Genomic DNA, 26,242 nt, shown 5'->3' on the forward strand with positions numbered 1-26,242 from the left:
AGCTCCGAATGAATAATTAATTTTTTTTTTTATCGCTTTGAAACAGCCGCCATTTTTTATTCCCCCTACCTATACTTGGCAGACTCATCAATTTTGACTATTAATTATATATAGTTTTCATTAAAGTAATCAAAAATCGGGATAAGATAACTGCCTTTTTTCTCCTCTTGGGCTCTTGTACTATAAGTTAAATTGGGTATATTCATCAGATTTCAAGGTCTGCTTGAACTCGAATATTTACCTGTGATTTGTGGATAGGTTCAGTTTTCTTAAAGATGATCCACTCTACATTTGGTCGGTATGGCTTTTCTATGCTAGATCCGATATAATTATAATATTCTGTGGAGAACAATATGTTTTTGAAATCACATAATAAGTTGTTTGTTACGGTAATTTTCTTTCCTACTTTATCTAAGTGAGGAATAAAAGAAAATAACTCATAATACTGTTGTTGTTGCACTTTGTTTTCCTGAAATAATAAAATATTAAATAAATAAACAAATACAAAAAATGTAAGAAAATTTCTTGGGAAGTATAAAACTCGTGATTTGACTAACAGCGTAATGGGAAGTGGTTGGAATTTTATAAAAGTTATTGTAATTTTAACGATAATGAGATGGAAATTACTTCAAAAAGAACCACTAAAACAGCTTTACTGCTTCTTGTCTTCAATACTTTAGGAGGGCATCCTGGGCAATCCAGTTGACTGAAGTTCATTTGAAATTCTAATGCAAATCTGAAAATTTCAAATTACTTGTATGTTTACTTCATATAGTTATATCATGTCATTTTATTGTAATTGCAATAATTGGAAACAAAAAAATTAGTCTCTCCACTTTATAATATTCCTATTTTCAATTTAATAGCGCTGTGGACAATATTTCTGACCTCAGGATTTTTAGTATCGGTTCTTAATTTTATTTTGATAGATCATGGACCTTGAGTAAGACATTAAAGGAAGATGGTGCGGTTGAGGTTAAAAAAAAATTCAAATAGTAATTAAACTAGTTATTGTGAGCCAACGTTTCGCCCCACATTGCAGGGCTTTCTTGTGTACTATTATTTTTCTATTTCTTTTTTATCTAATTTGTATTATTTTTTTTTCATTAATTGTCTAAAACCTTTCTAGTTTATTTATACTTTACACCGTAGATCTTATTATTACTTAATTTATTTTGGTCAATTTCATATAAATTTTCACATATTTTAAATCATAATTAGCCACACCTTAGTTTATTTTTATTTCATGTTATCTATTTTGTTACTTTTTTATTTTATTTTAGTGTTTGCATCTTTTTTAGGAGTGATGAACCTCTGCAACGTGGAGCGAAACGTTGGCTAACATTAAATAGTTTAATTACTATTTAAGTTTTTCTTTGACCGCACCCGGGCCATATTCCTTTTATATACAGAGTGTTTCAGGGTTAAGTGGCCAAAATGAAAATATGAATTAAGGACCTCAAAACAAGAAAAAAATTTCCTCTGAAGGTATGTCCGCTAACGCTTTGTTTAGGAGATATTCACACCTAAAGATTTTCATTGTTATTATTTACGTCATATGAAATAAATTAAACTTATTTATTTGTTCTATCAATAAGTTTTATTGACTCTATTCATCTAATATTAAATTCATATTGAATGTTGTTCAAAGTAATTTCCTTGAGCATTAAGGCATCTTTCTTCAACAGCAGCAGTGGAAGTACGGCACTGGATATATGTTATTGTTTCATAAGATTCAATTATCCTTCTTTGTAAGGAATTAAGATCATTGACCGGCCTTGCATAGACTTTTTGTTTAATGTCACCCCAAACAAAAATATCCAATGGTGTCAGGTCTGGAGAGCGTACAGGCCAAGCCACTGGTCTTGCAAGGCCAATCCATTGATTGGTATAATTGTGCCATTGTGGTGGACCTCTTCTGTAATGTGCAGGACAACCATCTAATTGAAGCCACATGTCCTTTTTCAGTTGTAGTGGAATATGTTCAACTAAATCATAGTAATCAATATTGAGATATTAAAATGTTATCTATTATTTAGACATCTGTCTGCAATGAGAGTTCTGCATACTATAATTGGCGTAATATTTAATTCTGCTGCAGCTCTTCGTACACTGCCAGATGGATTATCATCAAAATATTGTAATATGGTCGCACTCTTTTCTTCATTTCGTAAAAGGGCAAAAATACCATCAGCACGGGGTTATACAGCAAATGTGCCAGTTTCTCTAAGACTTTGAAACGTAGAGTTAAAGATAGACTTGTTTGGTCATCTTCTATTCGGAGATCGCCTGGCATATTCACGACGGGCAGCATTAGCATTAACATTGCTAAAACCATTTACACAAACACCATATCGGCATTATTATTTATTTATCACCCTACCCTGCCTATTAGACAATACAGGTGTTCCCAGCAGTGGGTACAACTCTTTGCTGCATATGACAAACATAACATAGCTTTGCAAACAGATTGCTCTTGCTATAAAATAAATCTTGCTCTTCTACTGAGGCTTTGCTGGCGTAGCTTATTCTCTCCTACCCAGAGAGAAGTGAGTAGAGCCTACAGCCTCCTCCACCCATACACGAAGGTCTTGTAGTGCGGGTAGTTATCTTTCTTCATCAGCTCAGGAAGATCGCTCTCAGTCAGAACATAGAGTTCTGTTTCCCTCATCATCTTGGCTCTCAGTGCTTCATAGGCGGTACAGGCAAGTACGACATGCTCGGTGGTATCAGGAACCTGACAAATTGGGCATAGATGATCAATGTTTATTCCATGTGCGGCGATACCATATCGGGATATTCACCATTAGTATAAATTGAAGACATAATGATGAGTACTCTGTCAAAGCCTCTTACAAACTGATAAATGTTATTGACAGTTCCCAATGCTAATTCCAAATAGTATTAATCCTTATGTTGCCAATAGTTTTTATACAATTAGAGATAAAAGGCCATGTTAGAATATCTAATCCATCTCCTAAAAAAGCGTTTGCGGACATACCATCACTTTGAACAACATTTAATACGAATCTTAATGTTTACATTTAATTAATAAAATAGTTAGAACAAATAAATAGGTTCTATTTATTTCATATAAAGTAAATAATTCATCACAATGATAATCTTTAGGTGTAAATATCTCCTAAACAAAGCGTTAGCGGACATACCTTCAGAGGAAATTTTTTTCTTGTTTTGAGGTCCTTAGTTCATATTTTCAGTATAACTTAACCCTGAAACACCCTGTATATATATATTTTTATTTTATTTTTTTTGAAAAGTAAAACTACGCCAGCCGTTTTGCTTTTGTTTACAGATATTCTCAGCTTTTCTTATTTGGTAATAATTTTTTATTTACTTATTTATTTTAACAGATATTTTCAGGTTTTAAAAGGTAATATTAGGTTAAATTTTTTCTCAGCCTGTCGCAGAACCTTTTAAGGATTGATACTTATGCTGTAAACAGCCATGGGCAAATGCTGTAAATTTTGATTTTTCATAATCTTTCCCAACAATGGCAGCTGTATATATGTTAAATAAGATTAGTTTGAACACATAAAATAGTTTGTTCCATTGGGCTGACTAGAAAAATGCACAAGGAAGAGCCGCTGAAATACAAAATGACAGCCAAGTGAATACGATTTAGTCCAAGAAAGAAGCGAAAAAAAGAAGCAAATAAACAAAAAGATTGGGTAGTTCTGATTTTTTTTATATGTTGTTCGAGTTTGAATTGGCGTTAAAAATTTAAATGTTTGACTTTGGCAGACTATTGAAAGTTGGGTGAAATTCAATAAAATTTATACTAGGCCATTTTCATACTAAAAACCAACAATTAATATAACTGAATTTAAAAATAAATCTTTAATAGTTAATGATAAAACTATTACGTATAGGTAAGGTAAGTCACCTTTCACCATTTATTGAATGTTCTGTTCCATCATTTGGTTTATCTCCATATTTTAAAGAAAAGTGCTCAAACTTATAATTGCCAAATAAGGGACCACTCGATAAGAATACTTCACCCGATATAGTTCCTCTCACTAAAATAAAGAAGAAAAACTAAGGATCGACTGTAATCAATCAAAATATACGAATAAAATAAGAAAAAAAACAACATCCTGCTTAAAATAATATTATTACAACCTCAAGAGTTGTTTCCATTTAGTTTTTATGCACAATTGACGAGTGAACTTTCACATAATTTTTAAAATTAAGAACATTTGATCAACAAAAGTTGTTCTCTTTTGCTGATGTTTTGAGTAATTAATATTAAAATTATAAATGATCATGTAAAAATCAGTTGTAAGTACATGGGGTTTTAGCCTATATTTTGATGAAGCCATCTTATATAAAAATGATCCCATGTGAATAATAGGAGATATGAATTATTTGAAACTATAAATTCTCTTTGCTTTAGCAATAATGAATATGTACCAACATCAGTGCTCTTTAAGCCTCGAAATGAACAATTATATTGTAATCCAGATGCCTGATGCACAATACCTAACTTAAAAAAACATATTTTTGAAAATAATTTAAAATATTGGTTTATCACGGTTAATATAGATTTACAGTGGTCTTAAAACTGTTTTAGGTGGTTAACAACCATGTCACTTAACCTAATTATTTGGTTAGAGAGCTCATTCGATGTATTATTTAATTAATTCCATCATAAATTTTTCGATAGCATCGTTTATGAAATAGGCAAAAATGCATTAAAAAAAATCTAAATTTGCACAGTTCGTTATTTTTTTTCCCAAACAATTAGCTTCTTGGAAAGAGCTTTAGGATATTTAGAAATACGTTTCCAAGTTTTTGACAAAATGTGTTTAAACAATATTGCTTTCTTTTGTTCCGGATGGTTTATGGCAATACCATTTGATTAAATTATTATGTACTGGTACTCATTCGAAGAAAAGAGAAGTTATAATTTATTGTAACTTTTTCGAAGGATAGATTGTTCAGGATGGTAGCAAATTAATTAGTTGCTTGTTTCGTGGTGTAAGTTATATGCATCGTGTTGCTGGACAGTTATCGATCAGATGATTAACTTGTGTTTACCACTTCAGTTTACCCAAATATACCTATTTATCCAAAAATAGATGAAATAAGTATATATACTAATCTTCTTTGTATAATGCTACAGAAAATGTGAATATAAATTTTGTTGTATCACACATTAGTGGGACGGAAGAAACCCCTATTGGCTAATACTGATCATATCTATTATAAACGTTTAATACTGATCAAACTACTATTACAATTTACTACAATATATTGTACAATATACTATTACAAAATATACATACTACTACAATGTTCACTATCGTTAATAATAATCACATCTATTATAAACAATGATCATGAAGAAGTACTGATACTACCGATACCTGAGATCAGATGAGCCACATTTATGGTCGTTTGTTAGGATTACCTTCAAAAGGTTCCTTTTAAAACCTAAAAATCCCCCTAGAATCTTCACTGTCTTATCTTCTTAGACTCGGTTAGAAAACATTAATTTGAGAGGAGAAACTTGACATCTTAAATCTCTGATATGTTCTTAGTAGGGACGAGATTTTTGTGGGGTAAAAATAGAAAAACGTGCAGTAAAAAAACAAAAATGTGCAAAACAGTCCAGTAAAAACTCGAAATGTTTAGACAAAACATTTAAATCCTGCCATCATAAACTTAATCGTTTAATTTATAGTTTTAATACATACAAAGCTTACATAATCATTTTTTTTTTCGGCCAAGACTCCCATTTGAATCCTGCCTAACCATGGTTGGGGGTTAAGAAAGTATAGGACTCAAATGGGAGTCTTGGCCGAAAAAAAATGATTAGGTAAGCTTTGTATCTATTAAAACTATAAATTAAACGATTAAGTTTATGATGGCAGGATTTGAATGTTTTGTTTAAACATTCTGAGTTTTTACTGCACTGTTGTGCACATTTTGTTTTGTTTTTTCTATATATTGCATATTATTTTCTAAATATTGTGCAATTGCATATTTTTAGTTTTTCTAATCCTGTTTGAATCATATTAAACTCTCTAAATACTAAATTTTTTGTTAAATTATTTTACTTGTTTTAATACAAAAATTTCAAATGTATTTGTCCTGATAACTTGTGGTGTTCAAGTGCATTGAATTTTTACATTCTTATAAACTAATGAAAGGTGCTTAAAATTAATAAATAGACTTATAATGAAGATAACTTGTATAATAATATTAATATGTTCATTTCTGTGTGGCAGATTGTAATATCTATCAATAAATAAATCTAATTAAATAAAAAAAAAAAAAAAAAAAAATGTTCATTACCAGAGTCTCCTGCATTATAAATAGTTGTTGATTTGTCCTTGTTCCACAATCCGGTAATGGAAAGCTTTCTGTAATATTTGCACTTCTTAACTTCCTCAGTTACAATATCTATCGGAGAATCCCTTTGTTGCCCTCGATATTTCTCCTTTTTAGTTTTCCATTTTACAGCCTGAATCACATACTGACTTAGGTCATAATAACCGCATTCAGGGACCACATCCCTGTTGAAGACCCTCGCCTCTCTCCTTGGAAGCTCAACAATTATCGGTCGCTCCATAACATCGCATTGCTCAATCCAACTGGACAAGAGCTCCTCGATGGTTTGTGAAGGCCTACAACCCTTCCTCATTCTCCTTTGCACGATACATTTTATTGTTTGTAAAGCCTTTTTTTTCTCAGATTCCAGGTCTTGAGCCTTTATTCTTTCAGCCTCTTTTTCTTCAAGATACTCTTTTTCTAAATCATCGCATTCTTCTTGAGTCATTGTTTTCAGAGCTACACTTTCATTGCTTTGAGTACTTTTAACCTCCTCCTCTTCTCGCACTGTGATGTATGTAGTACGTTTCATTTTCATTTTGTATTTTGATTCTATTGTGATTGTATTTTGAGATTGCATTGTGATGTTGTAAAATGAATGTATACTGATGTTCAAAAAATTCTTTCAGTGTTTTGTGTTCAAGTTGTGCTCAGTTGTTTTTTTATTTATTTCATGACGTTATTGTTTAAAAAGACACATGCACACGCTGTTATTGAACAGATTTATGTATATGATTTAATTATTGGTAACTCACCACTTCCAGCAGCCCATTATTATCTTCGTAAAAGGTGTAGGTTTGACTTAAAAATCGAAAACAACATATCAATTTCAGTTTTTTTAACAGCTTTAAACGACCTTAGATATAAAAAAAATCAAGAGTATAGTGTTAATAGTAGATTTCAAATAATTAAAATCCGCAGAAAATTCATTTCATTATGTTTGTTTGTTTTAACATCCGAATATTCTCCAACTATGCCACGGAGTGATTTAATTGCATAATTAGCATTTTTTTTGGATTTCTTATTTGAAGATGAGAACATTTGCTATCTACAGGGTGACTTTTATTTGGACATTTAATATGAAATATCCCATTTTATTACGTCAGAAATTCAAAGTGAGATTAGTGAACTTTTGTTTTTTACTAAATTTATATTTACAGATTATAATGATCCGTTACGATAAATCAGCTCGTTTCCCTCGTCGGGAAAAAGGTTTCAGTGAATATAAGTGCTTCAAACTCTTGCTTAAGTGCTCGACTGGGGTGTGTCGAGTTTTCTGATGAGTAACAGATGAATATGGGCCAGCACATTTGACACATCTAGCAAGTGCTTCAAAATTAATTTATTTATTCCTATTATTTCAGCTGAAGCAGAGCAAGAAAATTTTTCGGTGTCAAGTAAGATTTGAAGCTGAACATATATTTATTTATTGAAATCTACAACTGTTTAAAAAAAATAAGAGAAGTAAATGTGATAAATGTTTGTGTCAGACCACATGATAATCTTGGATAGGTACCATCTAACGATGCCACTTCTATCTTTGCCCTAAATTAGAAGATCCCATGGCCATCTTCTTTTTAGATTATCCGGAATAGTTTAGGATGAAAGATTAAGAACTTATAGGTTTTAGTGGGTAAGGGCTTTGGAATGGAAGGTCTATTTCGGACCAAATCTGCAAAGAATGGGCTGTTGAGATCTTTATGGGTGAGTTTATTTGTGACGTAATAAGGAAAATCAAGGATTTTAGGGAGGATTTTTCTAGTGAATGAAAAGTTAAATCGTTTGTCACGTAGTAATCGATATCTACAAGGAGTCCCTTGTCATTTCACTCTAGAATGGAACATAAATCGAGAAAGACTCCCGTTGCACTTCATTCTACGTTTCAATGTACATACACGATGATAATGTTGTATGGAAGAATTAGATGTTCGAAATTCGAACTGGGAGTCAAAAATAACATGATTTGAATCCATGGATGAGATGAGATCGTGACCAGGAGCTTTTTTAGAAGGCAATAAGTGGATGATGTTCATTATTTCTGAGGGATAAAAGGCTTTAGGGACATTTGGAGTGGAATTGATTACTCTGCTTCAACTAGCAGTTTAAGATTGATTGTATTAAAGATGTCAGGATGGTGATGAAAAGTTTTGAAGAGGTGTTAGCCGAATATTCGAGATTTTTCTACGTCTTATCGTGACTAAGTCCTATTTTCAGTTAGTGGTGGATGGATGATGAAGGGCACCGAACAACTAAAAGTGTTAGGTTAAACGTGCAAGAGGATAAGCGGACCGATTTTGATTGAATGGTGTCAGACGGAGTAAAAGGAATAAGGGAGTAAGGTAAGAATTCATGAATAAGGATACAACAATTTGCATGTTGTGTTGTCTGGGTTGTTTGTTCTATATGTGATGTAGTCACGTATGTAGAACTAAGAATGCATTGTGAAATGGATTTCAGTAGAGTTATGTTAATGAAATGTTCAAGGAGGAATCATTACTTGGCGCTTTGTGCTGTGGATGAGAGATCTGAGAATGTGAGGTTTGAGGGACTCGACTGGAGTGTTCCGAGTTTTCTAACAAGTAACGGATGAATGTTGGCCTGCCCATTTGACACATCTGGCTAGTGGTGAAAGTAGGCTTTTGTGTGGCCAAAATGTTGACACTTGGTGCATCGAACAATTTCTGCACTGTTCTATTGTCTATTCTACTGTACAACTTCTGTTTTTGCCTCCTCTCGTACCCACGAGTATACTTACGAGCCTTGTTTTAAATATATCGGAGTTATTGGAAGCTGGTTTCAAATCCATGGAAAATAGGGGAAGACGATATTTTTCCGTGCGGTGTACCACATTGGAGATATGTCTTATATTGAGCCCCACTTCTTCTTAATTGCTATGATTGGGACAGTAAAATGGAGTCACCTCAAGACAACTCGGGACGGTTTGTCTTCTTTTAATTGGTAATAATGGAAGTCCGTAGACATGGTTTAGGCGAGTAATATAATAATATTTGATAATCAAGAAAAAGTAAATAAGTACAAATAAAGAACTGAAAAAATTCAATTAATTCTAATTATTACAATATTAATTAATATATAAATAAATAAAAACAAAATCAAGTCTGTCAACTCTCAATTTTACGAACACAGGTTCTTAATTTAATAATTGTCAATTTATGATTACTCACTCAACTAAAATAGTTCAACTCCTTATAAAGTAAATGTTTAACAATTTTCACAGTCATATATGATCTAATACCAGTGAGGCCAAGGAATGAACACAGAGATATGAACCTCAGGAGCAACCATGACATTTGGTACTAACCTCAACATTTTAGATTTTACAGTAGGAAAAAACAATTTTAAGAATGTATATTTAATAGTATAATTAATTACTGCTACTTTTGTTTAGGATAAAAATACATAGGATATAATGTAATTATTTTTCTTTAAGGGGAGCGCACTCCATCTGCCTCTACACCTTCCCCTCTGAGTCTGTCAATCTTGATTGATGAATCAAATCTATATTATAAGCAATAAACATTAATATTAATTATTATTATTGCTTCTGTTAATTATGTCCTGTTGGATAGTTGAAATAGATTGAATATAAAATTTAGATGCTTAACCCTCTGCACGGAACATCTACATATCAGTTAAAAGGAACACCGGCCTCTCAGACCGGGAGAGCAATTTTTTCCATTTAAAATCAGTTTTAATGAAAAGGTTTGAGGAAGATTTTATGCGTCATATATTTTATTAAAGCACTTCTTTGACAAAAATATTATTGTTTCATACAATAAATTGGTAACTAGAGCTTATATCATAAAAATTCAAATAATATAAAGTAAAATTGAGGAACATTTAAAAGATCACCTATTATTATGGAAATTTGTTATAATCGATAGATATACGAAACATTTTACTAATTACAATTTGGAAACATTACATATTTTCATGGAGCATTCTAGACAATTAGGGGTATTACACTGAACACATTTGTAATTTGTTATCCTCTCCTTTTGGTATGGTACCGGTCTCAGAGGGCGTACAATTAAGGAAACATGGGTCTTACAGACCTGGAAAAAGATGCTCAAAAACAGGAATGACGGTCTACCAGACCGGGAAGAAACTTACCTTAGAAGGAAGACCGGTCCAAGAGACCCAGTAGACTTCGGAAAAGCGGGAATAGGAGGGATAGAGACGCGAGGACACAAGGGCTGATGCAACCACTAATGGAGTCAGCAGTTAACTGAGACTGTCATAGGTGATGAGCGTAAAAAGAAGTATGCTTCTTGCTTCAGAGCCTAATTTTGATACGGTCCCGCAAACCGGTGTTCCATGCAAAGGGTTAAGGAGAATAAAAGAATGTTCTTATTTTTGTAATCTGAAAATAAGTTGCAGAGCTCTATTATTTAATATTTTACTAATGTTATTATAATTTAAGAGATCACTTTATACATGTTTTTCAATTTTTTTTTTTGCTGTAGCTTGTACAGAACATAAAATAAACGAGAAGTGCTACCCAAGGGTTATGAATGGAAGAGAACGTTGTAGCTGACAGAGTTGAGGCATTACCTTAGCAACGACATGTTAAGTTCGATTCCGAGCTGGGTGAGGTTACTTTTACTTATAATCTGCTTAGAATAGGTTGGTTTCCTCTAGGCTAACTCCCTTACATATTAGAAATGACCAGGTAGAGAGGGGTAACCTAACAAACAAAAAATATATTTTTGCTTGCTGTTCAACCTTTACCTTTGAACAGCCCTGATGAAGCCCTGCAAAGTGGGGCGAAACGTCGGAAAATAAATAGTTGTAAACTATTTTTGTTTCTCTTTTGACCGCAACCCTGACCATCTTCTTATATATCAATTTTTACGGTCAACTAATTATATATAAACAAAAAAAAAGTTTGGTTAAAATCAGGGAACCCCTCATTACAGTCAGGGGACCCCATGTTAGCATTTTCTTTAACATATTTTTTTGGTACAATATATTTCGTTCCTTTTTGGTTTGTTAAAAGATGGCTGCACTATGGGATATTGTGGGCCCGATGATTCCAACGGTAAAATTATGAGTAAGCTGTACCTCATAATTTTACAGTGGATTCGCAATACACATTGAGAATTTCGAACCAACATTTCAGGCTCAAAGATAGAGTAAATAATACATGAATTGTAGATGGACAATTATGCGTTACAAAAATTGAAGTTTTTTATTATTCCAAGTCGTCATACAAAGGTTTTTGTAAGACTATGCAGTTTTCCAGATGGGTCAATTATATGGATTAACAACATCAATTTTATACATTAAAGGTGAATTCATGTTGAAATAATATCTAAAAATGGATGAAAAAATGATAATTTTACGGTTTTGTAAAACAATAACTCCTTCCTCCAAGTTGATAGTTCGCTAAAGTAGTGCCATCTTTTAATTAAACATCAAACCAACTGCCCAGTCCCGAGGTTTTCTGAAATTGTTTACTATTAGGTTATGTTGACGTTTGTCAATAAGTTTGTGTTTACGTTTTAATTTCATGTTGATGTTTTTTGTTTACTTAAGTTATCTGAACATTGTTTACATTTTCAATTTTTGAATCCTATTTTTTTTAAAATGGTAAAGAATGAGATAATCAATTATGAAAGATGCCCTTATTCTTTAGAAAGACTTTTAATAGTAGAAATTATTAGGCATTTTTTGTCATCTTAATCGGATGTTTTTCTGAATATGTCATAATAGAAATAAATAATTTTTTCTTTGTAATGTTTTAACTTATTTATTCATTTTTGATGGATATTTCTGCTAATATAATCCATAAATTAACCTCTGAGTACAAAATCAATGACATTGTGCTTTTAAGCTCAATTATTTGAATAAAGGAATTCCACAAAGTAAAATGGATGTTGATACAGAACCTGGGTTTTTAGTTGTTGACCTGGAACATTGCGTATCTGCAGGTACTACTTAAATTTAACTCATAGTGTTTATTTTATCAGTCAAACTTTTGAATTATGATTAAAGTTACATCGTTTTATTTTTTGCCATTTCAATCCTCTCCTTTTAACTGTAAGTATATCTTCTTTACTTTAATAGTGCCACAAATGTCAAAAAAAGTTTTGATTTTATTTTGAATTGGATGCATTTCAAGGATTGTACTTTAGATGGGTTACTTTTTCCAATAGGGTTATTCTAAAAATTTTCCCAAAGCTAGTAGGGTTGTTACAAAGTGATCTTAGTCTATGGTGAAATTTATGGAAAACATCAAACACAAAATAAATAAAAAAAAGTTTTTTTTCAGAAATGCCACTATTAAAACAAAGCAGTGATATGTACAACATGTGACTTGATTAATCACATCACTGATTATTTTACTCATTGAAAAGAATAGATTTAAATGGACACATAAAATCTATCTTTATATTGCTATCATGCCTAAACTGATGAATTTAAAATTAATATTGAACAAAAAGTTCTATTTTGACTGATTAATCTGGTTTTAAATCTACTGGGTTTGTAGTTTACTATGTCATATTTCCTAGCTTGTTGGGTCCTAAATAAACGAAGGGATTTTTTTTTTTTACAAATACATACAATTTTATGTCAAGGTGCTATGTGGGCCTTTCTCCAATTTGGGTGCTGTTTATGTTACAGAACTTTTTAAGAATTATCAACCATCTAAATGTGCAATATTTTATTTACTCCTTTCTACATTCCATGAAGTCAACATTTCCCTCTCACTTTGAGGTTCTGATCATTATTTGTTGTCTATTTATGTAATGTATAATTCTTATTTTGTCTCTTCCTATCCTTGTTACAAAGTTGAAGCAAATACTTTATATGTCAATAAAATTGCTCCTATCTTTTCAGCATTCTTTCAAGTATTAATATAAAACATAATATGAATTTTAGATGGAACACAACAGTCACTGCAACACTATTTTTCCCTGTCACACAGGTTTTTGGTCTCTTCCTGGCCTGGCTTTGAAATGCACACCAATTACTCTCGCAAATAAAAACTTTAGCTCCATAATGCTTCTCGGTCAAGATCCAAGAAACCCACCCAAGCACTCGGTTAGGCAAGGTTTCAGGACCTAACATTGCTACAACTCACTTCTCTAATAAATTCCTTAGATACTGAAAAAGAAAGGGAACAAAATTAACCATCCTGAAAAATTCCCAAATTCAAGTTATGGTACCATGCCAATTAAAAACAATAAATAATTAATTAAAATTAATACGAATTAAAGCTTATTTTAAATTAATTTAATTTAAACTGATCTGATTATAATTAACAACTCCAGGTCTTTTATCAAATCAATTAATATAATAAAATAAAAATTTTTAAAATGTTTAGAAATTTTATATTGCACTATTTATAAAAAAATTCAGTTTTATGATTGTAACTATTCAGGTTACAGCTATGGTCTATTTAAAGTTCCTGAACACTCATTACTAACAAGTTGGTATGGTTAGTATTGAGTTATGCTACAGGAGGTAAGTAAATTAATCCTACCAATGGTTTGACAATTTATTCAGCTTAATTATTTGTGGGCTCTTTTTAATATTTACAATAAAACATTAAAAGGCACTGAATGGTAACCTTTTAAAATAACTGTATCTTTTAACTGGTCCTTTATGACCTTTAGTTAATAGCTCTTCTTAAGAACTCACTTTAATGATTTCTGCCTTTTTTATCTTTAGTTTTTGTTAACATTAATATGTTTTTTATTAAAAAGTCATTATATCCCATATTCCTTCTTTCTTGGCATTAAAACTTTATACTAAGAGTTCTACCATTTTTTTTATATATTTAATTAAGAATATGTATATTTTTATTTAGGCATTAGTTTCTATTATCTTCATTATTGTTTTTCAAGATCTGCTTATTTATTTCCTTTCCCCTCTCAGTATGCAGTCATGTCAATGCCTTTAGACATCCTGACAATAATTTCTTTAGACAACCTGACACTAATTTCTTTAGACATCCTGACAATAATGTTTTTCTTCTGTTTATTCTGTTATTATTTATTGAGCCAGGTCATTGCTTATGCAACTTCAATTTCTGCTGGTATTTGATTAAGAAAAATAAAAGTTTCCTGTATTTGCTGATATGTTCTGCTGAATATCAAACCATTGCTAGATTTACTGGAAGATTGTTGATTGACTATGTGTATCAATGAATGGAATATGGTCCGGGTGTGGTCAAAATTTTTGAAATCTTGATTCCTGTTTTTACGTATTTATGTTATGATGTCTTATTTTCTAACTTACTTTAGGATACATATACTTCATGGGATATCTTCACTGTTTTAATAACTACAATAAAAGGCTTTTCAGGTTGATTCTTGGCCATTCCTTTATTTTTTAAAAATGACATCCTTTTATATATATGATCTTTTATTAATTAGATCATTAAATTTATATGTGTTGTTCAATAATAAAAAAAAAGCAAAAGAAGTAATTAACTGCCTTCAAATTTATCATGTCACTCATAAAATGTTAACCGGTTAAAATATGTTATTCCTTTATATTAGAATGCTAAGTATGAGATAATAATAAATATCGATGAAACAGAATTAAAAAAAATCAAGATTAAGGTAAGAAAAGGGGGAGGAAATCAACATAGATTTTTTTTTTTATTTGAATATAATATTCATTTCCTTAGTTATTATAGACTTAACAGTTTTCCCTTTATTATTAGTATACTTGTTTTATTCCAGTATATTTAAACTTCACAACAATAAAAATCTTTAATGAACATATTTTCTCATAATGCATCTCTTATATTGTCTTCTTTTATAGTCTAATAACTCATGCTTTTAATTAAATAAAAAAAGACATAACTCAAGCTATGTAAGTCTTGAACTCAATGTCTGATTCGGAAGCTGCATTTCTTGAGCATACTAGGTGATGTGGTCAGGATCACATCTGCCATGTTTCTCCTGGGGCATCCTGAAATGTTAAAATCCATTTTACAAATACATGCTGTAGGGGTCAAGTTGATATAATAGAATATGAATTTACTGCTACAAACATATGTTAAATTAGTTAGTATTTATTTATTATTTTTAAAAATATTCTGATTGCCCAAAATTAGACCTTAATAGGAGAATAATCCATATGGTAGATATCACCAGAAGGTAGAAAGATGAATTTTGAGTTCATTAGTTTCTAGCATTAAATAATATTGATACTTGGATATAAGATTTACTTAAAGAGTTATATTGTTTTAATATACTTAGTTTTATTAACTTGGAATAGTACTTTAAATAAAATATAATAAAAGTTTTGTGAAAGAAAATGATAAAAATTTCAGTGGAATTTTCCTTGAACTTCAATTTTCAGTTATGTTATATTATAAATAATGAACTGTTTCAATAGTTAATGTTTAATTAACTTTGCAATTATTTTAAAGGTATTATTCTTTAATACCTTTCAATCAATTTGAATCTTAATCATTTCAAGAATTTGAATTTCTTTTTAATTATGATTATTATTAATATTTCTGTTTTAGATATTAGGAATCTAAATAAAAACAGTATCTACTCAAGTTCTCTTTCTCCTGGAAACCATCACGATGTTATACATCTATCAACACCTATTCAAAGCTTAAATAATGATTTAAATCAATCACTTTGTAGAATTCAACAGCATCCTTTGGCTCAAATACACTCACTCCCTTACCAGCATCTGCAGGTATGCCAACCACAATTCTATTTAAGAATATAATTTTGTATTTATTTCATAGCTAAGTTAGAAATTATAAAAAATTAGTTTGTTATGCCTTATGAAGGTTTACCAAGCTGGTGTACTATGAATCATTTGATGACTATAAATATGTAATTTTGAATGTGAGCTTTTTAAGAGAGTTTCTTTTTTTACTAAAGTAATCTTTCTTTTTTTTTGTCTTCAGGTGAACTACGATGGAAACAGCTCACATGAATTATCACCATTGTATCAAAACTCGACATTGCAAAATTATTCACCAACAATGGGATATTCCAGTCCGTTTATGCAGTCACTTCCACAAGTGGATCAAACTTCAATACAAGTTCCATCGACTTCATCTCCTCCTCCAAAGCCACCTACTCCTCCTCCACTACCACCTCCTCCTCGAGAAAGAAGAAAACATTCACCAAGTGATGCGAATGATGTCCCACATTTTCCTATTAATGATTATGAGTACTATAAAGAGATCGAACAACTTTTAGTGATGGACAAGTACCCTGAAGGAGTATCTGAAAATTACAAAAGGCATTTACGGAAGAGAGCACGTCATTATTTGGTAAATATTTTTATATCCCTTAAAGCATGTTAAATAATTGATATAATACTATATTGTGTGAAATTTAAATTATTAAATTACTTTCTAAGTATAAGGGAATGAAAGAAGAATTTAAGAATTATAAAGCATGATGTTAATAATGATGAGAATGTTAATAGTTTTTTTTCCCTTGTTTTCTAGAATTTTTTTCAAATGTTTTTCTTAAAAATTACTTAAGTGTTAGAAACACTAGTATTTTATGGACTAAGTATCTAAAGGACTATCTAAGTATTTAAAAGACTAAGCGCTTTTTATCAATACCAAAAAGGAGAAAATCTGTATCAAAGAAATTTATCTTTTTTCAAACTTAATTAATGTTCTTCCATTTTTAAAAAAAAATCAAGCTGAATTTGCAATTCAGTCCTCATAATCAATTGCATATTATTATATTAACTTGTATGACCATGAAGGGAAGATTCTCATAGGTTTATAGAGTACTTTAAATTAGTATGGTATTTTAAATTATTTGTGAAAATATTTATTTTTACATTACAGAATCAATTATGTATGATCTTCAATAAGAGTGTTTCTTCTGTCTTATTTTTAACAAAACTTTTATATTGTTGTTTAATAAAATTAAAGGCAATAGCAACTGTGTTTAAAGGCTTATACTGATAACACTTACAGTCCTTAACATACCTTCCTCTACTGAACTGTATCAATACCCAAAGCTTTAAGATTGGACTTACATAATCTTCACATCTACGTTTCAGTCAATCACTATAACCTTGGCTTAATGGTGTTTGTATATGTGATATACAACCTTACGTGCCCATTGCAATGTTATCATCTCAATATCTGATCAAAATCTGTTTTTAGCACTTTAATTTTTAGATGCTCAGGACCAGTATTATTACTTTTCAATTACAATTTTTAGTTTAAATTGTTAATTTAAATCTTAAATTATTATTTGCATTTTTATACTTTTCAGATAATTAATGGTGCATTGTTTCACAATCCAAAGAAACCTAAAAAGGTTCTTATGAGAAAACTAGAACAAATTAATCTTCTGGAAAGTACTCATGTCACACCGGAGAGTGGTATTCATCTTGGCATAACAAAAATGTTAGATATGATTCATGGAGAATATTTCTGGCGTGGTTTATATGAAGATGTAGCAAATTTTGTAAATAACTGCCCCAAGTGCAGGGATAGTGTTGATCTGGCTCAGCGCAAAGAAAAGGAATTCAGAAGGTTAGGAGAAGATTTTAGTGATGATGAAATGGAGTATGCATATGCCACTAATGCCACGCAAACTTCTTCAAATGTTTGGACCAGAGTATGTTTAATTAATTCTTTCTTTTTTTTTCATTTATAATCCATACATTCTTATTTAGTATTAAAAATTATTTCCTTAAAACGTTGTTAAAAATAATTTTCAATTCAAGGGGCTAATAGCTTACATCACAATGTGTTCTGATTAATCCTAATTCTTTGTGACAAACAATATCTTTTATTTGGTTATTTTATATTATTGTATCAATTTTAATTATCATGTTTGTCCACTGTGGAGGCCAAGCTATTTCATTTTTAAATTATTTATTTATTGTCATGATTAATGAGGAATATTTATTTCTATTTTTACAAGATAAAAATATTCCTGTTTATTTAGTATAAATCATATCCACAAATGGGAAAGGTTAATTTAAACCTTGATATCATGAAAGTTCAGGTATAATTTTCACCAGGGTTATGAAGAACAAGATTGGAAGTGAAAAATAAGTAGTTATTACAATAAGAATTTTATTGAAGTATTTAACTATCTTAGGTGTACAATATGTATCATACAAGGTATGCCATATAAATAATGAAATAAAAAATAAAGATTTTGCTTATGAAAATAAACCTATACATGCTTATACAGCAAACCTACTGAAGGATGGGTGTATAGTATCTTTAACAGTGACTTTCATTTTAATAAAAATGAAATTTCTTTTTTATTATTATTTATAACTTTTTCTATTATTTAGTAAATGTTCAAAAAATGTTTTAAATGTATAATATAAAATAAATATTGAAAGATTTTAATAACATTAAGAATTATCCAATAAGTATTCATATATTTGTTCATATTCTCCGACTCCATTTTGAATTCATCTTAGTTTTCAGTCATTTTGGTTTTATCAATGGAAGGACCACATCTTTCATGGAAAAAAACAGAGAGGGAGAGAGAGTGTTGTTAGAAGATCAGAAAAAGATCCCAAAAAGTTAATTCAAATTTCTATTCAAAGACAGAATAGGAATTTGAACATAATGGCAAAAAGTTTTGACAGTTAGGCAACTTGATCTTGCTTGAACAGCTTAACTTTCTATCCAAGTGTCCAATATCTGATCAAATGATCCAATGTTTCAGAGCAATTTGCAAAATATAATAAAGTAAAATAAAAATATGTTTTTTGTAAAAAATTGAATATTTTGTAACATTAATTTTAGAAAATAATATATCTTTTTCTTTTTTCAAAGTGAAATGAAGTTTAAATATTATGTAGTGTTGAAAACTTTGTATCAATGATAATAATCACTATAATGAATTGAGCAGGTTTTAAAACTGCCTCAGATATGCATGTTTTGTTTCTTGTTTTTGATTGATCAATCATATAATTTTTAAAATTGTATTTTCAGGTTGAAATTCAAGTTCATGGACCATTTAAAATTACTGAAAATAGAAATGAATATGTAATTACTATAACTGATCCAGAATCATGCTTTGTGCATGCTGCGCCTCTCCCTCGCACCGGTTGTGCTATAAAATCTACAGAATTTATTTTGAAGACATTTTATACTTTTGGTTTTCCTCAGCCATATTTTATTAATGATAAAAAATTGTATGAGGAAGTTTCTGCGGAATATGATGAGAGATTGAAACAAACCGCATGGAAAACAAAGCTTCACTGGCTTGAGAATTCAGAATGCCCATGGGTTTCACAATTAGCTGAACTTCTAATTGTAAGAAAAGCAGATCGTTGGGATAAAGAAATGGATAAATTCATGTTTCAATTTAGGGCAGGATTTATTAGAGATTCGCCATCGCCTAAGGACTCTGTTCCTTTTTATTCAATGTTCCAGAGGCTGCCTTATACTGATGATAAAGAAAATAATGAGTTGTGGAACAGAGGAAGGCATCATTTGCAGGTGCAAAATGCTCACTATTTGTTTTGGCATTACAATATATATAATATTTATTTATTAATTATGTATACTATTAAGAAAAGGGATATCAGTTGTTAGTTTTCTTCTGTCAAAATGTTTTACAACAGTATTACAGTTTTTAAATTTGTTTTGATTAGTTTAATTAGAATCTTGTCACATTAAATCCAACATTATTTTGTTGCTTGATCTGTGAAATCTTGTTGGTCCAAAAAAATCACCTATATGATTTTTATATTATTAAAAAAATCAACCCATCATTGCGGAGACATCTTGTGTCGACCATTGTTATGTAGGATACATTTATAATTTTTTCATACTTAGGGAATTTTAAGAAGATTTGTTATAAATTGTGCAAACCTTTTCAAATAATGAAATGCTACCTAGTACTAATTTCGTTACATTCCCTTATTCATTTATTTATTAAGATAATTTAGGGCGATATTTAGGTCACTATCAAATCCTCCTTTATAATTTATTTTTTTAGTTAAGAATTTAATTTTTAGATGGAGCATTAATACATTTATTATAGTTTCTATTTGAATCTAAATTGCTGTAACCTGTTGAGAATGATAGTGGCTTAAGTCAAAAATCCAAAATAAAGAGATAACAGGTTTTCAAACTTTTACAATTTATAAACTAAATTAAGTGAGAAATAATTTCCCTTCCAATTTTTTTTTATTTTTTCCTCTAGTTTTTCTAACTTTAAAGCTGAACAATGGCTTAGACTTATGGGCCAATGAGCAATTAATCTTAGTGATTAGTTATAAATTAATTATATACTATTTTCTCAGTTTCGTACCCACAGAAAATGTGGATTATTAAATTGATAAAAAGAAAGTAATGAAGAATATCACAAAGTAGCTGAAGATATACTCCAAAAATATTTCTGTTTTATTTATATTGTTATTTTCTTAAACACTATAAATTTTTAAGGATTGATGTTAAAGATAATTCAAAAATACTATCCAAATTATAGTCTCAAAAAGTTTTGAGACTATAATTTGGATAGTATTTTGAATTATTTAGTAAAAAATTGCCAGTCTCAAGAAAGAAATTTAAAGATTATAGTTAAAGATAATTTTAATTATTTATGTTTTATTTTATAATTATTTGATTAATGTTTTTAAAGTGTGCTGAGTGTGATGACATCTTTACATCAAAGGTAGCTCTCAGGCTGCACAAAAAGAAGCATTATCTTGAAGAAGCTAGAAAAACATCTCTTCTTGAATATGCACTAGAAAAACATGAATCGCAAGAAGGTATTATAGAATTGCAAAATGTAATATTATAGTTTTTGCGGTGTTGTGCTGTAACAACATTAAATACCATAGGATTGAATTTTCATTAGTCCATGTGCTGTGATGTATTACTATCTCCTTTATAAATATTAAGCACAAGTGTTCATTTCTTAAGGGTCATGTTTGAATACTATATGCAAATATTAGAAGAATGAGCTTTTCCTTTTTTCTTTTAAGGTTAAAAATGTCTTAGAAATTAATTCATTTGAGTGTGTGTTTTTTAGTTTAAGTAATACTGAATAAAAGTGTTCATTGAATTTTTTTTGATAAATAAAGGTTCATTCAGCTTTGAGTATTTTAAAATTATGCTGGTGGCTGAACATATGCCTGTAGTGAATCCACAGGGCAGGACCTGGCCAGGTCGGTCTTAGTAAGCTTATTATTTTGTTTTGCATATTGCGTTTGTTGTTTATTATGTTATGCTATGGACAAAAACATTTTTCTGTCAAAACATTGTAAATTAATTTTAATTAATCAAATAGCAAGCCAACAAATTTTTATCGGTCAGAAGATATTATATGATGAACAATGGGTGTACAAGAAGATATGATATTCAAAATAAAACATTGTTTAAATAATCAATGTGAAGGTTCCATCTTGAATTTCAGCAGAACTGTTGCTATATTGAGCAAAGGGATTTTAAATATTTTCCAACCTCTATAGTTTTATGCAATGGCAGTATTTTTAATGAATTAAGAAAACAATAGAAGATAATGTAATCATCTGAAAAAAAGTTTCTTTTGTCATTATTACAAGAAACTTAAAGAAACAAAATTTTGAATTGAAGGTTTTTAGAGTTAATAAATGTGAATTGACTTTTCTGGCCAGGTCGGTCTTAGTAAGCTTATTATTTTGTTTTGCATATTGCGTTTGTTGTTTATTATGTTATGCTATGGACAAAAACATTTTTCTGTCAAAACATTGTAAATTAATTTTAATTAATCAAATAGCAAGCCAACAAATTTTTATCGGTCAGAAGATATTATATGATGAACAATGGGTGTACAAGAAGATATGATATTCAAAATAAAACATTGTTTAAATAATCAATGTGAAGGTTCCATCTTGAATTTCAGCAGAACTGTTGCTATATTGAGCAAAGGGATTTTAAATATTTTCCAACCTCTATAGTTTTATGCAATGGCAGTATTTTTAATGAATTAAGAAAACAATAGAAGATAATGTAATCATCTGAAAAAAAGTTTCTTTTGTCATTATTACAAGAAACTTAAAGAAACAAAATTTTGAATTGAAGGTTTTTAGAGTTAATAAATGTGCATTGACTTTTCTTATAATGGAAAATAGGCATCACTATTTGTTTGGAGTGCCTGAAGACTGGATGTCTGTTAGGAGTAATTTGGTTTCGGATCATCTATTGTCTATAACTTGAAGGTAAAGACACTTAACATTATAATTATAATCGGTTATGCAATGCATTCCTTCACAAATACATATTATCATGAAGAATCGAAATCCCCAGTCATCAGTGACCATCATTCGTATTGGTTAGCTTGTTAATTATTGTGATTGTATATTGTAATTTCATCACTCTTCATGAAACTAATAGTATTTATTGTAGTTCCATGTTTTTGTGTGTCCTGATTGTCTCATAACCACTGAGATAGAGTCAAGAATTTGTAAGGAAATGGCTCATTTCTTGGAAGCAAAAATAATACTAGAGTGTTACCGCTTGAAAATTGAAAGTTTTGAGAATTAATAAATGTGAATTGACTAATTTAGACAAAAAAAAAAAAAAAAATTGAAACTCACAAATGTTACTGTTTTCAGGCTATTTACAAACTTTCATTCACTTTGAAACTAAGTAAAAATACATTTATAAACTTGGTAAGTTGGTGTAACTTATTCTTACTACTTCTTACCATTTAGACTTAAATTGAGTGTTAAAAATGGAAACAAAATTTAAAGTGAAGTCTCCTGTAATTCTCACATATGTTACCATTGGTTTTAGGTTTGTAGTCTAGTTTTATCCTCTCTCTTCACTTATCCAGTCAGTGGGAAGCTACTAAGCTACTTTTTTTTTTTTTTTCCAGTATCTCAAAAATACATTTTGTCAGAAAACAAATATTTTACCTATACATAACAACATACACATTAGGGTGTGGAAACTTCCTTTTTTTAAATGAAATAATACTCTTTATTCATATATTTCTACAGCCACATAACGTGGGAGATTTGATTTTAAACTGTTTTGAAAAGAATATCTTTTATGTTGTTCTCTGGTGTCGCTTCACTGATTCAGTCCAATTTGGTTCATTCCACTCTTCAAACATAATGATTGGTAAATTGGCAATTGGTGGAGGATAGTTGTAAACCAGGGATTTCTGATAATCCCACAGGGTATATAAGTCAGGTAAATGAACGCCTTGGCTTGTTTACATTACCTCTCAGAGTGATCAGCCTTGAACTTCTTTTAAAGAATCCTGTATAGCTTTGGCAGAAACTACACTTTATCCAGTTCCATGGGCTCGAGAGCAGGATGCAGCAACTGATATGAAATTGAACTAAAGAAAAGGACTACAGAGAAGATACTCTTTTAAAAATACTGGCCTAGAATGCAACAACCTGACATCAATGTCAAATGTATTAAAGATAGTTGTACTCAGCTGTGTGTGGAAACTGACTCTAAGGCTTAAATGCCATTACAGGGAGGAGTGGGATAATATTGATAAAACTATTGTAGTTGTTGATTGAGGAGCCAGATAATATTAATACAACCCATGTACCAAAAATGGTTAGGGAGAGGTAAAAAAAAAGACATATTGATGGATTTAAATCGGTATTTATGTAATATGTAAAAATTTATATAAATTGTTTTCCCCCATCATAATTATTTGTTTATATTTGTTTTAAAATAAGCTTATTCATTTCACTGATACTATTTTTTATTTCAGGAAGTGAATTGGAAAAATCACGAGTTGAAGTTGCAATGGGTGAAATTAAAAATTATCTTGCTAAAACTAAAGATATCCGAAGGAAAAGAGGAAAATATCAAAGATATTCAGTTGAATTACAGGAGCATATGATAGCTTATGCCAAGCATCATGGTATAAGGAAAGCAGCGACATATTTTTCTCAACTAATTGGGTCAAATGTAAGTGACAGTACAATTAGGAATCTTATGAAAGCGAGTGTTAATTTTCTGCCTCGAACTAAAGAAGATATAGCTCGTTACGCCATTGAATTTGGTATTGATAAAGCTTCTAAACATTTCTCTGAGACTCTGAATAAAGAAGTTCCTGTATCATTAGTGAATAAATTCAAAATTCTGTATGGAAGCAAATTTATAAAGCGAGACAAAGAAAATTCTGAAAAACTTAAAAATAACAATGAAAAAAAAATTAGTAATTTAACTGATGAAGAAAAGGAAAGTATTGGTAATCATGCTTGCAACCATACCATTGAGGAAACTATCAACTTCTTCCTAAAAAATAATATAAAACTCAATGAAAGTGATGTGAAGGAACTACAATCACTTTATTTAGCTAAACAGCAGGGACCAAATTATATTGAAATGTCAAATGAAAGTGTTAATGTAGCTAATGTTACATACCAAACTTTGCCAGCAGGCAGCGTTTGTTTTTCACCATCGGGTTCTATTGTACAGATTCAAGGTAATTCATATTCTTATGAGGATGTTAGATTTCATTCACCACTACAGCAAGAAAGCATGAGGCTACAACAGGTAGAAGAAAGAGTTGAAGAATGTCCAGTTGTTGATCATTTTCTACTGGTTTCTGAAGAAAATCCAACATGTGAGATTAGTATTACGAATAAACCAGACACTTTTAGTAAACCACCACAAGAATGGAGCGGTGATCAATGCTTGCAAAACTCTTCTGAAGAAGCCAACAATTTCCAAGTGGAAGTTTCTTCAGGTCCTGAAATTGTGGAAAATGTTGAAACAAGAGACACTCCACCAGAACATAAAAATAATCTGAAAGAGCCCAAAAAAAGTTCAAAAAGAAAAGAAGGTGGTAAAAAGAGAGGTAGTTACACTACATACAGTCCAGAATTGAGAGCAAAAATAGGGAAATATGCTGCTGAGCATGGTAGTCTAAAAGCCAGTAATCATTTCAGCAAGATTATCGGACATGATTTACCTGAAAGTACTGCAAGAGGTTTGAAAGAAAGGTACCTTAACAAGGTCAAACATTGTGATGTTACAAGTCTTGGTTACAGTACCAGGGGCAGGCCTTTGAGGTTAGGAAAGTATGATGAAGTAGTTCAAGAGTGTCTGAAAGAGCTTGTGAGATCTGGGGAGAGAATGACATCCTTCTTAGCTATTACCACTGCCAAACAAATTCTTAATAAGCTTGAACCAAGCCTTCTTCAGGAAAATGGGGGTACAGTTGTTCTCAATAATACTTGGGCAAAATCAATATTGAAAAGGATTGGAGTCAGAAACAATTCCTAAATTCTGAGATCAGGATCAAAAATATTTGTTGATTGGTGTATTTTGTTGAGGAACGAGTCGCTGTATTTGATTGAATGGCTTGTTTCTCATGTACTACTTGAAAGAGTGTTTAATTAATATAAGTTAGCCCAATGGTTTCCCCAAGCCAGTCGAATGGTCTAATGTAAAACTACCAGAGGGAAGATTTGTAGGTCTACTTCTATAGTTTCACATAATACTATTATCTCTGCATATGTTGTGTGTAGATGATTTGGAACAAAAACTTGGTGATGTTAAAAACATCTACTTTTTACCACTCTTATTTATATTTCTGAAAGACTAAGAATATAATGTTTTGGTGTATTCAGAATTTAAAGATTTAAACCATTTTAAAATCCTGCATTCTCAATGTCATATTATTTTTCATGCAACTGTAATCATATACTATCATTAAAAAGTTCAATTAGCTGTCGGAATATCCATAAGCTCAGTGGATTCCATAAAGCTTAGGGTCTGCTAAGCATCACTAGTCATGAAAAACTGGACAGTTGGATTGAGGTGTTGGAATATTGTTGTACTAAATTTTTAAAACCATAAAGGATAGAGAATATATCAAGGCTCAATGAAACTGCTTCTATTGAAAAAGACTGCCTGTTATTTAAATTCATCAGCTCTGATGAACAATTTGCCATATAACAGTGAAAA

General features: G+C 30.4%; 2 protein-coding genes across 2 annotated transcripts; one reads left to right on the top strand and one right to left on the bottom strand.

The window, feature by feature from the left end:
* Nucleotides 1-129: 129 nt before the first annotated feature.
* Nucleotides 130-7,011, bottom strand: LOC106689038 (carbonic anhydrase 1). The gene is made up of 5 exons (XM_067052177.1): nucleotides 6,319-7,011; nucleotides 3,905-4,037; nucleotides 628-736; nucleotides 242-469; nucleotides 130-180 (listed from the first exon to the last, which is right to left on the bottom strand). Exons 1-5 carry the CDS (start codon nucleotides 6,932-6,934, stop codon nucleotides 130-132), a joined length of 1,137 nt encoding a protein of 378 aa, XP_066908278.1. The 5' UTR covers nucleotides 6,935-7,011.
* Nucleotides 7,012-11,848: 4,837 nt separating this feature from the next.
* On the top strand, nucleotides 11,849-25,590 carry LOC106689044 (uncharacterized). Its single transcript, XM_014433794.3, has 7 exons — nucleotides 11,849-12,308; nucleotides 15,866-16,047; nucleotides 16,265-16,636; nucleotides 17,607-17,954; nucleotides 19,298-19,807; nucleotides 20,955-21,084; nucleotides 24,036-25,590. The coding sequence occupies exons 1-7, from the start codon at nucleotides 12,248-12,250 to the stop codon at nucleotides 25,556-25,558; spliced, it is 3,126 nt and encodes a 1,041-aa protein (XP_014289280.1). The 5' UTR covers nucleotides 11,849-12,247; the 3' UTR covers nucleotides 25,559-25,590.
* Nucleotides 25,591-26,242: the final 652 nt, after the last annotated feature.

Source organism: Halyomorpha halys, unplaced genomic scaffold, assembly GCF_000696795.3.
Source record: "Halyomorpha halys isolate HHAL.00 unplaced genomic scaffold, Hhal_1.1 Scaffold1268.1, whole genome shotgun sequence".
Classification (NCBI taxonomy): Eukaryota; Metazoa; Arthropoda; class Insecta; order Hemiptera; family Pentatomidae; genus Halyomorpha; species Halyomorpha halys.